Source organism: Lindgomyces ingoldianus (genome assembly GCF_010093535.1).
Source record: "Lindgomyces ingoldianus strain ATCC 200398 unplaced genomic scaffold BDR25scaffold_8, whole genome shotgun sequence".
Classification (NCBI taxonomy): Eukaryota; Fungi; Ascomycota; class Dothideomycetes; order Pleosporales; family Lindgomycetaceae; genus Lindgomyces; species Lindgomyces ingoldianus.
This window is the reverse complement of record NW_022985169.1, coordinates 424,559-439,315: the sequence shown is the minus strand read 5'-3', so window position 1 is coordinate 439,315 and position 14,757 is coordinate 424,559. Positions and strand designations below refer to the sequence as shown.

Here is a 14,757-nt window from a genome sequence, read left to right as displayed (position 1 = left end):
TTTTTTCTTTGTAGTTCTATTTCGTGGATAGTTGGGATAAGCATGTATATGTAGTAATGTAATTTACAACTGTGAAGCTTGGGAAAAGCTCCATATCAGTGATAAGATGATAAATAATAGAACCACTTCTTTAGGGATTTGCCATGCTCAGTGTCTAGGTGTTATTGGACGCAGATGAACACCTCAATGACGCTAGTAGGGAGGGCGGCCGACCCGCTCTGGCCATCAGGTTGTAAAGTGGCGAATTCTGTAGGCGTCAGCAGAAAGTTGGCTTGGTTGAGTAGAGGCCTAGCTGGGTCCATAATAGCGAATGTGGTGGTAATATGACCAGACAATAACAATGTTACTCTACACAACAATGAATGGCGCAGCCTCACTGTAAAAATAGACATCAAGTGATAGTCATTAAAGCTTTTAAGAAGAACACCACAGTTAAAGTTTATTAGTATAGAATACAGTACATACCTACATAAGCGCACAAATTCTTTATGCTAAGAGCCACAATATACTCCTTCTCTTGGAGAAGCATAGAGTGCATGTTATTAGAAGCCAAGGGCCTCCAAAGCTTAGTACGGTCTCTCTTCACCTATATATTAATTCTCTGAAATATAAAGATATATTTAAAGGCTGTAATAGAGCGGGGGTGCAGAGCTAAAGCGTATCTAGATACTATGAAAAGAATGACTAGCAGCATGACCAATACTGCCGTATTTTTCCCGCTACAGATTGGTTTCTAAGAAGACATATCTAAACGTAATAATATATTATCTATAACTCGATAGACTTAAAAAGAAAAGACTTAAGATACTAGCCCTCAGATGCGTCTCGGAATGATGGGTGACTCGCTACCCCGGGAGGGGCGGTACAAGAGCACATGTATACCTCATATATCTGCATTGTGTTCTACAATTAGCGCCTTTCGGATTCATATCCATTCTACTGTCCGTCTCGGAGTTTGAAAGGTTGCGATGGAAAGATCATGAATTTGGCGTGTTGTTGGTATTTGTTTCGGGGTTGTTGGGATTAGAAACACAGCCAGATCCTGATAATGATATTTTGAAAACTTGATAGGATAAATCATCAGGATATCTCTCAGCTACTCTATGGTGTTGCATCCTAAGTCTTAAGACCAACTTCCCAAGCACTTCGTCCGGATTAAAATACCTACTGACAATGAGGCATGATCCGAACTTTTGCCTCTAAAATATTATGAGTGAAGATCGTGATTGTATACCTCCAGGTTAATAATTACAACCACTTAGTTGTACCAATTATGGCTTGGGCAATCACGGGGATAAATGTGTCACCCGACCATTTCAAGGAGAGTAATGTTGCATGGTATCTAGATCTGCCACTCTACTTTTATTCCAGCAGCTCCTCTATTGAAACACGGCAATAAACACGAGAGTATCTGCTGTCCTTAGACTCATGCGAGATTTCTGAAGTCTACTATCCCCCATCCCCGATGTGTGATAACGTGAAGCTTTTAGAGAAGCTTTTGATAGCCGCAGAGATGGAGAGCTGAGTTTATTGCGAAGGGAGTGTACCTCAAGGTCTATATATGCAAGAAAAGGGTTAAGTCTTGGCAACATGTGACTATCGTGTGGGCCATGCGTGACTGCTGCAAATAGATATCTAGAACATTCAATATCTGTAAGTCAGTTTAGCTGAAGGATGATGTAAACATACCTTTTCTCAATTTTCAAAACCATCCGCAGACCAGCAGCCTCAGAGGCCCAACTACTACGCTGACTACCTGTTCTATTACTTAGGTGCGTCCTCAAGGTGACTTTCCACTCGTAGACTCTGAACTCGATGTGCCATTAAATCCAGTGCGCTTTCAGCGTGGCCAACAGTACGTAGTACGTTACGTTTGAGCTTTTTTCTGCCAGTAACTTCTTAATTTAGTAGTACTTTTGTACATAAGCAGTGAATTAATTAGCAAGTACGTAACATAATAGTAACTTCTTAAAATCCTTATACTTTTGTACTTTTTGCAAGAAGTTTTGTTAGTCTAGGTTAAAATTGTTCTAGGAGAAGCTTTTTAGCCTAGATAAAGTCCCCTCCTCCTTCTTATTGCCCTCTGTCTCTAGCTTGTTAGGACGACTCTAATAAGCAGGAGGATTAGGATAAGGCTGTACGCCTGCTGTAATAGAGGAATTAAGACATCTAGCTTATTATAACAATTAATAAGATAGGCAATAGGTTAGCAAATAGGCAGGTATAAAATAAGAAGCTTTTCTAGGGCAAAAGTTAACTATTTTTATAATTATTACTTTAAAACGCGACCTTAAACAAAGCTTCTAACGCAGTGGCTAATAGGGTCTAAAAACAGGAGGGAAATCTCCTAAAATATGACCTCTCTAACCTGTACTACAGGACGTACTTGGCAATTCACTGTATAAAAGTTACGTCTCACATTTTAACTACTTTTGTACTCCTCACGTGATTACTACGTTCACGTAGTTACGTTACGTACTACGGACTGTTGGCCACGCTGTGCGCTTTCATCACGCCCCCCTCTTGCATATTGACTCCCAGCTTATATATGTCGCAAATAGCTCAAATTTCCAATATCTATGAGATCTCCTGGTTGTCCTTGGTGACTCGCTATCGCTCCACAAAGTTTGCTGTGGGCTTTGGACGTCATTGGTTCTATGCGCGCAGATCTCTGAATAATTGGCTAGTATCGATGCTGTGCTTTGACGCCAAGGCCTTCAGTCGATCAGTTGCATCAGACGTTTGAATCCGTCGTCCGCAGGTTTTTGGTAATGGCAAAGCGACAGGAGTCCTGGCTCGTGTGAGTAGGGCTGTTCCGGGGACATGCCTAGATTGGGAGTTTATCTGCTGGACAACGCGTGTAGAGATGGATTGTTCTTTGTTCGACTGTAAAGGAAGTCTTGCAGGAGAGACGGCGTCTTAGCTTGACACCAAGCTAGTTCTTACTGAGCACCTTCGCGTAGGAGAAGTGTTACGTGTGCGGAAACGGAGGCAGGATTGATGTGATCGGCCGCCGTCAGAAGTGCAGAGAAGGACGGCCTAAAGAATTTGTCATCATGGAGAGGTATTTTTCGCCGAAGGGTTAGGTTTTCACTTTAACAAAGCAGGAAATCGTTGGGCTGCCTGCCCCACTCAATTTCCGTTTCTTGTGCACATTCGCCTGAGCAGGTGACAGGCACTGACTGTGCAAAAGGTTTTGGGAACAGAAGTGCCGCCATTTAGTGAGCTCCTCACAATAAGCAGTGGACAGTGGAGAGCAGCAAGTCCATCCTCTCCTTTATCAAGACGTAGACGACGAGATAACGAACAGCAATAAAGACCTACCCTGCTAATTACCCTCGGCAAGAATTCTTCTCTAGACTCTATGCAGTCCGCTAGTATTCAATAGCGAATTTAAACACACCATAATCCAATCTATCTCCAGTGCCTTTTCCTGCACTGACCACATTTGTAAACGCTTCGCAGCTTCTGCGAAACCCCTCCATCTCTTTCGACCCTGACGACGATTTCCTCTGCCCCCTCTTCCATGGCCCATTGAACCCTGTGACTTCGGCTTCGTCTTCTTCAAGCATGCCTAGAGTAAATTTTATCCATATGACTAAGTCAAGTTCCGGAGTGAAGGGGCAATGGGTGCGCTAAATTTCTGATATCGAAGAATGCAGCAGAGGATGAGAGAGTGAAGATCAAATTCAAAAGATAGATTCAAAGTAATCAAAACCGTAGACCAAGTCAGAAGGACTGTAGCCAATAATATCATCATCAGTCTATCCATTCGTACAATACGCTGTTTGTATCAAGTGAATGAGAGCAAACAAACATTCATGCAAACACCACAGAAGTCTGGCACAAGAGCCTGCTATCTCTCGAATTGGTAGAGCATCATTGCATATGAACACTACAGTGCGATTACCTTCACTCTCGCCTTTCGCGTTCCTATCCTACCGCGGTGCAGATTTTTTACTACCTGCAATCCTCTCCTCGGACTCCGCGATTTTGGACATATTCCCAAGCAAAAGGCCATCACCTAGATGAATGATGGGCGATGCGATGCGATAGCACGGACAGGATAACAGGAAGCTACCCCTTCACACCTCCGAGCAACCTGCTTTTCTTCCTTCTCTTCTCCGCTGGACAAATCGGCGTATCGAAAACCATCTGAAATAGACTGTCGCCTCTCGGATGCGTGTCGGGCGACGCGATATGATGGAATAACAAAGCAGGTCCCCCCCAATGAGCCTACCCTCGAGCCGCTTGCCTTCCCGTTTTACTCTATTACTCCATTCCTCACAGAGCATATCCACTAATTCGAACGGCCCTCGATAGGAAGAGCACCGGATGGTACGGTTATAGGGGAAAAGATGTCGCCATATCTAAAGGGGAAGGGCCGGCAATATCCAGTACAATCATAACCTAGAAAAGGGCTGTTTACGCGAGAGATCAAGTTGGTTGATAAGATAAAGTTTTGCACTATGCATAATCAAGATAGAAGATAACGTTCGTCATGTGAGAGACGGAAACAAGAAGGGAATGAAGCATCAAATAATTGTTCTTAGAGGAGTAGATGAGGTCAGGAAGAGCGCCACGTCAAAGCCATGTTTGGAGCGATTATTCATTTACAAACATACCAAACAGAGTGCACCGAGAATTACGACACCAATGATAGACCTCAGAATGAAGACGCTTGCTTTTATGTCATGGATTGCCAGCAATCCGCCGACAAACATGGTAAAAGATGGCGAAAATAGTCGCCAATTTTACCAAAACAGCTTCACCCGTCAGGGTAGTGCCATCCGTCAGTAGCCCATTAGCAATCATTCTCGTTGTAAAGTGCATCCTTGCTTGTTTCTAGCGTCAGCTTCCTATATGCACACCTAGGCGCCTCAATCGGCTATCCGAAGAAGTATTTCGTCGAATACACTAAGCCGATCTCGCTCCACCCCCTCCTTGTAGCATAGCAATGTTCACCCAGCGTCGCAAGTCCACTGAAAATCCACTCCCTCTCATCTGGCGAAGCGTCTTTCCAAGACATGATTAGCGGCCAGGCGATAAACATCGATCCCAACGGTTTAAAGCGCTCGGCATATTCATATGACATCAGAATCTTCTGCCTAGCACAATCGCATTGGTTACGAAGAGCTTGGATAGTGGTTTGGGGAGACGTTAGGGGGAGTAGCTGAGCGATAATGGTGTCGAGCATGAGGAGGCTTGCCCAGTACATAACACAGGCATTGGCTAGTGCCCGCGATGAGTATTCGTACACAACAGGGACAAGTCGGTCGCCACGTATCGAGGGTACTTCAATAACATCGACACCATTCTCGAAAGCTGCAATGACAAATTCCGAGGGCATTTGCAGGGCTCGTCGTAGTTTCTGTGCCTCTCGAAGGAGATCGGCACGGTTGCGCGAGCCAGGCGATTGATTTTCTTGTCGCAGTTTCTTGAGAAACGAAGGCAAAGCAGCTAGCTGACGTTCGAGATCGTCCTCTACCTGGTCAGACAAGCAGTGCAGGTCCGAAAACTGGATTGCCGACCAGGACGGTGAATTCAAGAAGCAGTCCTCTCCGCTGATTACAGAGCTCATAATCTACATTCGTCAGTACTCAACTTTGAACTCTACAAAGACCGGGTAAACTTGCCGTTGCCCCTCTCTGATCTGCGAGGAGAAGTCGGGAGAAGCAAGACTGGTGGCGACTAGGACCTCGCAGCTGTATCAATTTCGATGCGCCTCCCGCATGCGCCACATAATTGTGTCCTTCAGAGTTACCGCCCCCCAGGACTTCGACTTGACCTAAAAGGATGACAGCGCACAGTGTGTTGTCTGAATACCCTTCAACAGGATCTGCGATAGCGGCCCGCAGGCTGCGTATTGCCCTGACATAGAGCTTTGATTGGAACTGGCTGGGCATGTACTCTTTCCGGGCCAAACATGATCGCCGCTCGATCAAGCAAGTAACCGCGTCATCTAAAGGGGTAGAGTGGCCAAGCCGCCGAGGAATACTAGATATGCATTCCACAGCACATGCAAGACTGAGGCCAGGTTGAGTAGAACCGAATGATTCTATTAGGATGAGCTGAAGCGATTCAGTGGGAGAAAGTGGAGGGTCCTGAGCCATTGCCAGAGGCCAGCAGTCACCATCTTGCTGGTGCCGCTGAATCGCCTTCCTTCTAGTACGAGCGACGCGCAGCGTTGAGAATGATCCGCCATCCTCCGTGGACGACAGTTTAACAACAGCAACGTGGCTACAAGGATCTAAAACAGGGCGAGGTTTGTCTGCGGGAGGTCTGAAAACAAGATTGATGGGGATTTCCTTAGGCCGAGTGAACTTCAGCTTCGAAATTGGCTCTTCGCACTCTCGGTTGCCTTTCCGACACGGTCTTTACAAAATTTAGCTGCATTCAACGTTTCTCACCATGCATTTACAAGACATACCCGCAGACAGGCTTAGCTTCATCACACTGAAACGGTTATTTCTCAATCCGTATCGAGAGGTGTGGGCGATGGCACCTTGACCTTTCGCTTACGACAGGTTCCACATCGATTGCTCGTAACCACTCCTGTCATGTTTGGGTACAAAGTACCTGGGCGGAGGTCGACAATGGAGGCGTAGGATTCCCAATGCAGTGTTAATGTAGCGAGGGCAAGATCTAGATGAACTCCTTAGCATGCAACCGATGCTGGCTTTTAAGCAGGAGTCTGCTCTGCATCCTGGAAAGACGTGTCTGCGCACTTTAACGAATTAAGGGACGATTCCCACAGCTGAGGGCCATCTCAGCAAGGCTTCCCGCTGGGATTTGGAGGTTGTGGCTAAGCTTTGAAGATCACTTCGCCACGTCGTTAGCGTTGATGACATGCTTCGCAACATCTGCACCGGAAAGGGAAAAGCTTGGCCTTCGGTCTGGGTAGAGATATTGAAACCTCTCAGGGAATGCAGATTGAATCGCCATTTCCCAGAACAGGACAATGAGTCGGGTGTGAATCAGGCCTGAAGGCTTCCAAGGCATCGCTCATTCCATGGCCAGGGTCAAATCAAGGGATGGATGGGAGGTGTGTATGATGCGCAAGATGATTAGCTGGTCAAGAAGAGAATATTCAGGCTTCACGACACAAGGCTGAAGATAGGGATGTAGGTGTTGAGAAGCGGATCGAGGTCGCTCAAGGAAAGAGACTGTTCCGCACCCTTCGTTCGGGATGCCGCGCCGTGGCTGAATCGCGTCAACCACTGTGTCGCTGCCAAGGCGGATCGTCCAAGGACATCAAATTTAATGACCTTCGATTGTGTTGTGCACGCAGGACTTGTCCGTCTAAACTCCATCTTTCCTGGGAATGTTTTCCTGTTTTGACAGTGTTCTCAATATTTTGGCCATAACCATGGCCATGGCCCCGTCGAGTTCGCGTATTCCTTGCTGCGCACCCGGACATGGTCGCACCAATTCCAGGGGCTCAGCTTTCCCCTGACACCATCCTCGAGACGCTCGATTCCCTTTCTCTACCCCGCAAATCGACGAGCGCAATTCGAGTGCTCACCAATCTTTACGCCTGATACAAACATCCAGATGCCTCAAAATAACCCACCATAATAATGCTCTCGACCCGCAAAGCTCGTATCCATCTCATTCCCCGCGTCATCGCCTTCGCGGCCGCCTTCTATGCCTTCTGTTGGATCAGCGGCTTCCCTCGCGAATATGACGACGACGAACTCCCTCCAGATGGCCAGCACCGAAAACTATCCACGTCCCATAGCCCTCATAGCGTGCCTATCGATCAGGTCGTCGTGTCCATCAAGACGACTGCTACTGATGCCTACTCGAAACTGCCCCCCATGCTCGTCCTCACAAAGCCGATATATCACGACACACTTCTCTTAATGAGCGACCTTGAGATGGATATTGGTGCTTTTCATGTCGAGGATGTGCTAAACAAATTTAATACCCACATTGTGGAATCGAGCGAAGACTTTTATCGCTACCACCAACAAATCGATTTCGCCCGCGCAGGTAGAGAACTGAGAACTTTGCAGGAGGTGGACCCACAGAAGGAGATGGAGATCAGGGACAAGCTGGATAAATATAAGTGGTTGCGGATGGTTGGGAAAACATGGGAACTCAGGCCAGACAGGAGCTGGTATGTGTTTGTCGACACAGACACATACCTATTCAGGTCCAATCTCATGTCGTGGTTGGGGCATTATGATGCTACTGAACCATATTTCCTTGGAAATCCTCCCGATAAGACTTCTTTTGCCCCGTTTGCGCTCGGAGGTACCATGTTTGTGCTTTCCCTCAAGGCCATGCAGGAGCTCCTTGTGGAGCGCGAGATGGTAGTTCCAGACTGGGACTCACGCATCGCTAACCACGCTTCTGGATTTGAAGTCCTCTCCTCGGCCCTGTCCTCGGAAATCAGCCTCAGTCTCAACAGCTCCTTTACAAGGGGGATTTCGGGTCTTCATCCCGGCACCATCCCTTACGGCCCCGGGATGTGGTGCGAGCCTGTCATTGCTCTGCACTCTGTTCCCGCTGAACTCGCTAGCGACATATGGCGTCTCGAACGAGACCGAGAGGAGTATAATCACGTACGCGAACCAATGACGTTCGAAGTGTTGTGGAAGAGTTTCATCCAGCCAGAGGATATGTTGAACGCCCGGGACAATTGGGACAATTTGTCATCTGGACCGGAGAATGCGAAATGGAACATTCTGTTCGAGGGGACCCAACACCACAAGCAAGCCGCCGAGCGCACGCATCGACATATACACCGTGACGAGGACGGGAAAGCAAGCAGTGGGGAAGACTCCTGGGAGGCTTGCCGCGATTCATGCTACAACAACGACCACTGCGTGCAATTTTCGTACTCCTCTTTACCGACGCCAAACTACAATGAAAACCCATCTACAAAATGCCATTTAAGCAGCAGTATGAGGCTAGGTGGTCCGATTGACCCTCAAGACGTCGTTGTGGACGGCAAGAAACAGACACGAACGTGGAGCAGCGGGTGGAGGAAAGATAAGTTTGAGAAGTGGGCACAACAACAAAGGTGCAAGGGCCAACAGAATTGAAACGTTCCCAATGTTGTTCCAATCCGACTCTTAGTCAGACACGCATTTCCATTTGTGATTTGGATTTCCCTCACCCTCCTATCATATAGCTTCCCCCCCCAAGTCGTATCAATATCCATCAGGCATTTTGGCGTTATTGTTTACCTCGGTCGACATCCAAAACATCTCGAATGATCACGAGGAAATGCGCCAGGTTTTCGGTAACTCTTGGATTTTATTGGTCCTGAATCTACCGTTAAGCATATCAAAGCAGATTTGATAAATCCGGCAACCGAACAGGATGTTCCACACGAAACAATCACACTGACAGCGAGGCTGTAGCGCTCAATCAGAACGTATCCCCATGGTCTGGGCCGCCCCGTCAACAAGCTATTGCAATCTGCACCACCAACTCCGTTTTCCAGTTGCGAAAACCGTCCGTCTACTTAACGTCCAGCTTCGTACTGTCACAATAGACTGCCGCGTCGACGGAAATCTGAATTACCATGACAACTAAACGTAAGTAATCTCGCTTTCACATACCTCGGGGCCTTCTCAGTCACTGATAGCGTCTACAAGAATCTAATAGCGCGCGCAAACGATCGCTCTCGTTGTCCCAACCACAAACTAGAACGTCTCGAAAGTTTGACATTGCATGCGGCATTAACCGGCCGTTTGCAGATAAGACGAGGGTCCCTGCAGATTGCCTCCTCCAATGCATCGACAAGTGTGCATCATTCCATCCACCATGCGTCGCCTTTGATTCCGCAAATGAAAATTGTTGGCTCAAGAGTGCGGACACAGAGAGACTCCAGAATCAAGGCATTATCATAGTGCAGTGGCAGGGTGTCCTACCGATGTTGAAGAAGACTGTGGTACCTTGCACAACGGATATTCATCCAAAGGGGTGGATTTTGATACCTCCTGCAGCCAAGCCTACTTACATTGACTCGATTCGTACCCATTCTGTATCCTTCAAAGACTGTATTGGTCAATACGCGACGTATATGTCCACATGTGCAGGCGTGTCTTACAAGGCCTTCATGAAACACGGGTATAACAACTGCTACTTCAAACCCACCATATGGATGTCGGGACTAATGATGCAATATTTTGTTGTGGATACTGCCTTCGTTGTGAACAACCCAGCCAGAAACTCGCATTTGGCGTCGACCTCAAAAGTCAGCCCAATCCAGACAGGCTTTGCGGCTATTACGGCCGCACCTGGATCCTTATGTCAGCAAATTTCTAGTCCTTTATCATCGACTATGCCACCAGGCCTGTGCTCCATTTACCACAACTGTCGCCCAGCAATATTTACGCCCAAAAGTTTGGTTCGCAAGCGCAGTGGCCGGGCCATTGGCCGTGATCTCTGCTGTAGCACTACTCTGTCTGGTCTTTTGTCGTCGAGGAAAATGACATCAATCTCCAGGCGTGCCTCCTCCTGCCGCGCCTACTGGTCAGAAGGAGTTGTTTAATGCACACGCCTATCGATATCCTAAAGTTACACCACCTCAAGGATATCCGCCTATGCCCGGGTACTACAATAGACCAGTTACGGAACAGATACCCCCAAGCACACTGTATTAAAGGCCAGGAAGAGAAGGACCTTAGCAAGGAGAGCTGGCGGGGAGACGAATGCACGGGGTCTAATAAATCTGAATGTCTACTTTCTTCTTTGCTTTTAAGGTTGTATGACACACGCTTAGCAAATTCTCAAAGCCCATAGCTAAATAAACAAAAAAAATTATCTGTCAACACCAAACGCCTTCACAAGCAACAACAAATCAAACAAACATACATATGGAGCTAAAAGGGAGCATGTTTAGTTGCGCGAGCTGAGGTTCAGTTCACAGCCCCTAATTGTTTCATACCATCACTACCGGCCACAGGACCTGAAAAGACAGATGATCTACATACTAGGCACCGATGTATCGTCGTTCTCAGGCAACCCAATACTATGTTCAATTTCACTAATTTTGATTCTGAAAACCAGCCACCTACTCCGCAAGATTTACATCACTTCCTAACCAATCAAGATCGCGATACTCATCTTTCCAAGCGCCTTCACGTTCTGTGGCATGTCTGCCTGCCACCTCCTAAAGCATGCCGAGGTGAATCTAACTCCTTTGCCCATCGATGACATGTTACCTCTTCCAGTGAACGGCGCATTCTAGGCATGAATTCATGTGCCCCAGGGTAGTAGGGACTGAAGGTTCTCCTTGCACTCCTCAACCGCCTCCACACGTGAGCGTCACGGCTGAGAAGATATCCCCTACTCCCCTCCTCATTTTATATTCTCCAATCACAATTCATCCTCTTAAGTATTTATCTAACAAGTATTTCCTTCTTCACTTATCTGCATTCCTGGAAGTAGGTGCAATCAGTTCCTTTGTTGCTTCATCAAATGCGGAACCAAATCTCGAAACCAACCACTTTAGACCGACGACATCATTCGAAAAGACATCGCGGTGGCCGGAGGGGGCGCTACCAGCATGTACGCAGCGAATCGGCTCAAAGACCAGGGTAAGAGCATCATCGTCATTGAGCAGAAAGTAATCCATGTCCATTTTGAGCGCCAGGTCTTTCTTAACCTTCGTATAAGAATTGCAATGGCGGGCATACCGAAACCTAAATTGACCCCACCACTAGAATACCCATCGATATTGGCGTAATTGTGTTCCACGGCCAATGACCTCGTACGCAACTTCTTCACATTATTCCGTCTTAGACTCACGAAATTCGCTTTTCCACCAACTCCGCAGCTGAATATCAACTTTCGTACTAGCAAGCAGATTACAGGTCTTCCGACTATTGATCCAGCTGCTCTGAAAATACTTTTGGCGCCTATACACAGCAGCTGCTCAAGTATCCGACTCTTAATGACGCGTTCTTTCTGCTGGAACTCGTGCCCGAGGATCTTCACTTACCGTTTGGCGGCTTTATCACAAAGTATCATATCGAGCCTGCTGTTTACCAAATTTCCCTGCTTACTTCTACTCTGGGTGATATTCTATCTATCCCAACGTTGCAGGTTATGAAGGCTATCGGATTAAGCCTGATGCAGAGTCTCCAGACGGGATTGTTGATGACTATACGCCACAACAAAAACGAGCTGTACAATAAGGGCGAGATCAAGCTGCTAGGCAGCAACTCTCTTCTACTCTCCTCAGACGTTCAACAGCTGGGCCAAGGAAATGGAAACTCCCCTGTCAGGATTTGCGTCAAGACTCCAAGCAGCACAAAACTCATCATTGCGAAGAAGCTTCTGATCACTATCCAGCCAAAACCCGAAGCCCTCGATTCTTTCGATCTCAGCGCAACCGAACGCGCCTTATTCAAGAAGTTTACGAACGCAGGATACTGGACGAGTGTCGTCAAGAATACGGGTTGCCCACAGACCTAACTGTCAACAATCTCGGTCAAGACACGCCATATTTCCTGCCTCCAATGCCCGTCCCTGGCTTAAGCCTCATCTGCTATAGTACCAAATTAGGCGAGGAAATTTCCGACCGCCAAGTGAACTCAGACATCCGTCGCTGCGATCAAGCGCATTCAGGCAGAAAACCCGGGTATTGTGAAGAAGGCCGAGCCGGAGATTGTGGTGCTCAGCAACCACAGTCCATATAATATGATAGTATTAGGCGATGATGTCAAGGCAAGCTGCTACAAGTGGTTTTATGCCCTACAGGGACAGAGGAACACGTAGTAGACGGGCGCTACATGGAAAGCTCATGATTCGAGTATAAGTTAGTTATATACAGAGCAGAGGGTATTACCGTGGTTAATGGCGGGTTTGTGGCGAAGGTTGCGCACCAGATGATGTGCGTTAACCAAGTCCCCAATTATCATGGTCTTTCTCCTAATTGAATATGCAGACTGTAAGGCCAATTTAATGCAAAATATTTGATTTCGGCGTCCCGAATAGTGAATGTATATATTATGCGATTATCGTGACTTGTTTTGTATCATGCTCGAACGACGTGTGGCTCAACAAAAGAAAGGTTGGGTTCGCTTATCCCTGCCTAATTTGTCATAGTGCGGCTAGACTTTGCTGATCCTCGACCCAGCCATCGCAATTTTTGGATATCCTTAGGTCGAGCTCTTCGATGTAGCTACACAAAGAAACCTGACCAACATACAATTAAGCAATGCCTCCTTCACCTGTTCTAAGTTTTGGGTACAATTCAAGCTCGCCTCTCGTTCACTACATACACGATTGGCTCCGCGAGCACGATGAGCTCCACCTTCTTGAAGCTTTCCCGCGACGCCTAGAGTGGCGAGGAAGGATATCTCTAGGGAACAAGATCTCAACCCGTCGAAGTATCCTAATTGGCCGAACGTCATCCGAGGAGATTCTGGCGTGTTTGGTTCGGAAAAGCGACAAAGCTCAATGGGAAATGCGTCTCTTTCGCCATACCCGGGGCCAGGGAAGTCCCGTTACTCTCCCTCTCATCGAGCTCTCCGAATTTGAGGAATATCTGGTCCGACCGTTTAAGCGACTCCCTGGTCAGAATAGTCGGGGGAAAATCCATAACTTCGGTTATTTGCTCAAGTACATTTTCTTGGCTGAAGAGGTCGTGGAGGATGGCGTAGGAGGAGACTTTACAGACTTCACAAAACGACTTCTTCCAAGCTTACGGGTAGTATACGAAGTAGAGCAGCAGGGTCTACCAAATCACCAGGATCAAGGTTCGAATGGAACCGAAGACTCCATTGTTGTTGTCCGATCAGAGGAACCAAGCTCTGCTATACGTGACAAGAGCCCAGAAAGATCTGCCGCAAATACCGAGGTCTCGGAGAGCGAACTTGCCGAGCTCATGCAATCCTTTCAGGAAAACCGCAGCAATAAACCCCAGGCCCAGCCTGCTTCCATACAGGGCTCCAGTCCCGCCAGAGCCAGTAATTTTAGTAATAGAAACCAAGCTTCAAATCCGCATCAACAGAAGCCCATTTCCACCAGTGCCAGTAACGGAATCCAAGTCTCAACCGAAAATCAACAAACCCCACCTCCTGTCGATGCTAGCAGCGGAATCCAGACCTCCGATCCGCATCAACAGCAGCCTACTCCCCGCTCAAGTGCACCCCCTAATAGTAGAAAGCGAAAAGCCGAAGAATCTCTTAAGGAAGGACTGCAGAGGCTTCTCCGGGAAAAGCTTATGGATGAGGAGGAAGCAGTCACGAAAGAAATCAACGACTTAGACGAGGCATCCAGCGCACTCGAGCAGAACGCTGAGGCCGTCGAGTTTCAAAAACAGAAGAATCTAATTGGGTTTGGGGCGAAGGCCGAGGCGTTTGCTGTCATGAAAGATTGGGAGGCTCAGAAGGCGAAGAGAGAGGAATTGCGCAAGACACTAAACCTTGATGAGGATATGGCTACCCAACTCAGTAATTTGGAAGAAGAAAGGAAAAACATGGAGGCACTTCGCGGTCCAATGATCAAGCAGAGACGAAGTATGAGAGCAATCTACCGAATGAGGTTCGAAGAACTGACGTCCCCCAACTCGGACGCTATGAGAAATGAGACTAGTTGAGATGAGTTTCTAACATGGCCGAGCAGTCAAAGCAGTCAGAGCCTGGATAACGTATTTCGCGAGAGAATCTAGCCACCAATCCTCACCTACACCAGACATCGGACGAATTCTTAATTTGGATTCTTAGTTTGTTTTAGTATTTTGGAAACCTTGTAAACGACAAGTTCAGTAGTCTGATTCTTTGGCTTTTC

General features: G+C 47.3%; 6 protein-coding genes across 6 annotated transcripts; 3 read left to right on the top strand and 3 right to left on the bottom strand.

Annotated features, from left to right (window-relative positions):
- Positions 1–161: 161 nt before the first annotated feature.
- On the bottom strand, positions 162–3,572 carry BDR25DRAFT_352161 (uncharacterized protein; the record flags this gene model as incomplete). Its single annotated transcript, XM_033694984.1, has 16 exons — positions 162–348; positions 480–586; positions 671–719; positions 809–903; positions 941–1,096; positions 1,131–1,167; positions 1,259–1,342; positions 1,390–1,635; positions 1,690–1,806; positions 2,463–2,504; positions 2,536–2,655; positions 2,708–2,899; positions 2,954–3,039; positions 3,095–3,145; positions 3,184–3,374; positions 3,404–3,572. The coding sequence occupies 16 exons, from the start codon at positions 3,570–3,572 to the stop codon at positions 162–164; spliced, it is 1,929 nt and encodes a 642-aa protein (XP_033550512.1).
- A 26-nt stretch (positions 3,573–3,598) lies between these two features.
- Positions 3,599–4,833, bottom strand: BDR25DRAFT_352160 (uncharacterized protein; the record flags this gene model as incomplete). The annotated part of the gene is made up of 8 exons (XM_033694983.1): positions 3,599–3,738; positions 3,779–3,933; positions 3,985–4,083; positions 4,134–4,250; positions 4,302–4,421; positions 4,469–4,548; positions 4,626–4,684; positions 4,719–4,833. The coding sequence occupies 8 exons, from the start codon at positions 4,831–4,833 to the stop codon at positions 3,599–3,601; spliced, it is 885 nt and encodes a 294-aa protein (XP_033550511.1).
- Positions 4,834–4,838: 5 nt separating this feature from the next.
- BDR25DRAFT_340991 (uncharacterized protein) lies at positions 4,839–6,562 on the bottom strand (the record flags this gene model as incomplete). The annotated part of the gene is made up of 5 exons (XM_033693564.1): positions 4,839–5,437; positions 5,499–5,584; positions 5,618–6,375; positions 6,431–6,456; positions 6,506–6,562. 5 exons carry the CDS (start codon positions 6,560–6,562, stop codon positions 4,889–4,891), a joined length of 1,476 nt encoding a protein of 491 aa, XP_033550510.1. The 3' UTR covers positions 4,839–4,888.
- A 931-nt stretch (positions 6,563–7,493) lies between these two features.
- Positions 7,494–9,164, top strand: BDR25DRAFT_301844 (uncharacterized protein). Its single transcript, XM_033689663.1, has one exon. It carries the CDS (start codon positions 7,581–7,583, stop codon positions 9,051–9,053), a length of 1,473 nt encoding a protein of 490 aa, XP_033550509.1. The 5' UTR covers positions 7,494–7,580; the 3' UTR covers positions 9,054–9,164.
- Positions 9,165–9,296: 132 nt separating this feature from the next.
- BDR25DRAFT_124370 (uncharacterized protein) lies at positions 9,297–10,751 on the top strand. The gene is made up of 2 exons (XM_033683751.1): positions 9,297–9,551; positions 9,612–10,751. Exons 1-2 carry the CDS (start codon positions 9,539–9,541, stop codon positions 10,508–10,510), a joined length of 912 nt encoding a protein of 303 aa, XP_033550508.1. The 5' UTR covers positions 9,297–9,538; the 3' UTR covers positions 10,511–10,751.
- Positions 10,752–14,317: 3,566 nt separating this feature from the next.
- On the top strand, positions 14,318–14,711 carry BDR25DRAFT_301843 (uncharacterized protein; the record flags this gene model as incomplete). The annotated part of the gene is made up of 1 exon (XM_033689662.1): positions 14,318–14,711. A coding segment is annotated over exon 1 (227 nt), but the record flags the coding sequence as incomplete, so codon positions are not given.
- Between the last annotated feature and the right edge of the window lie 46 nt (positions 14,712–14,757).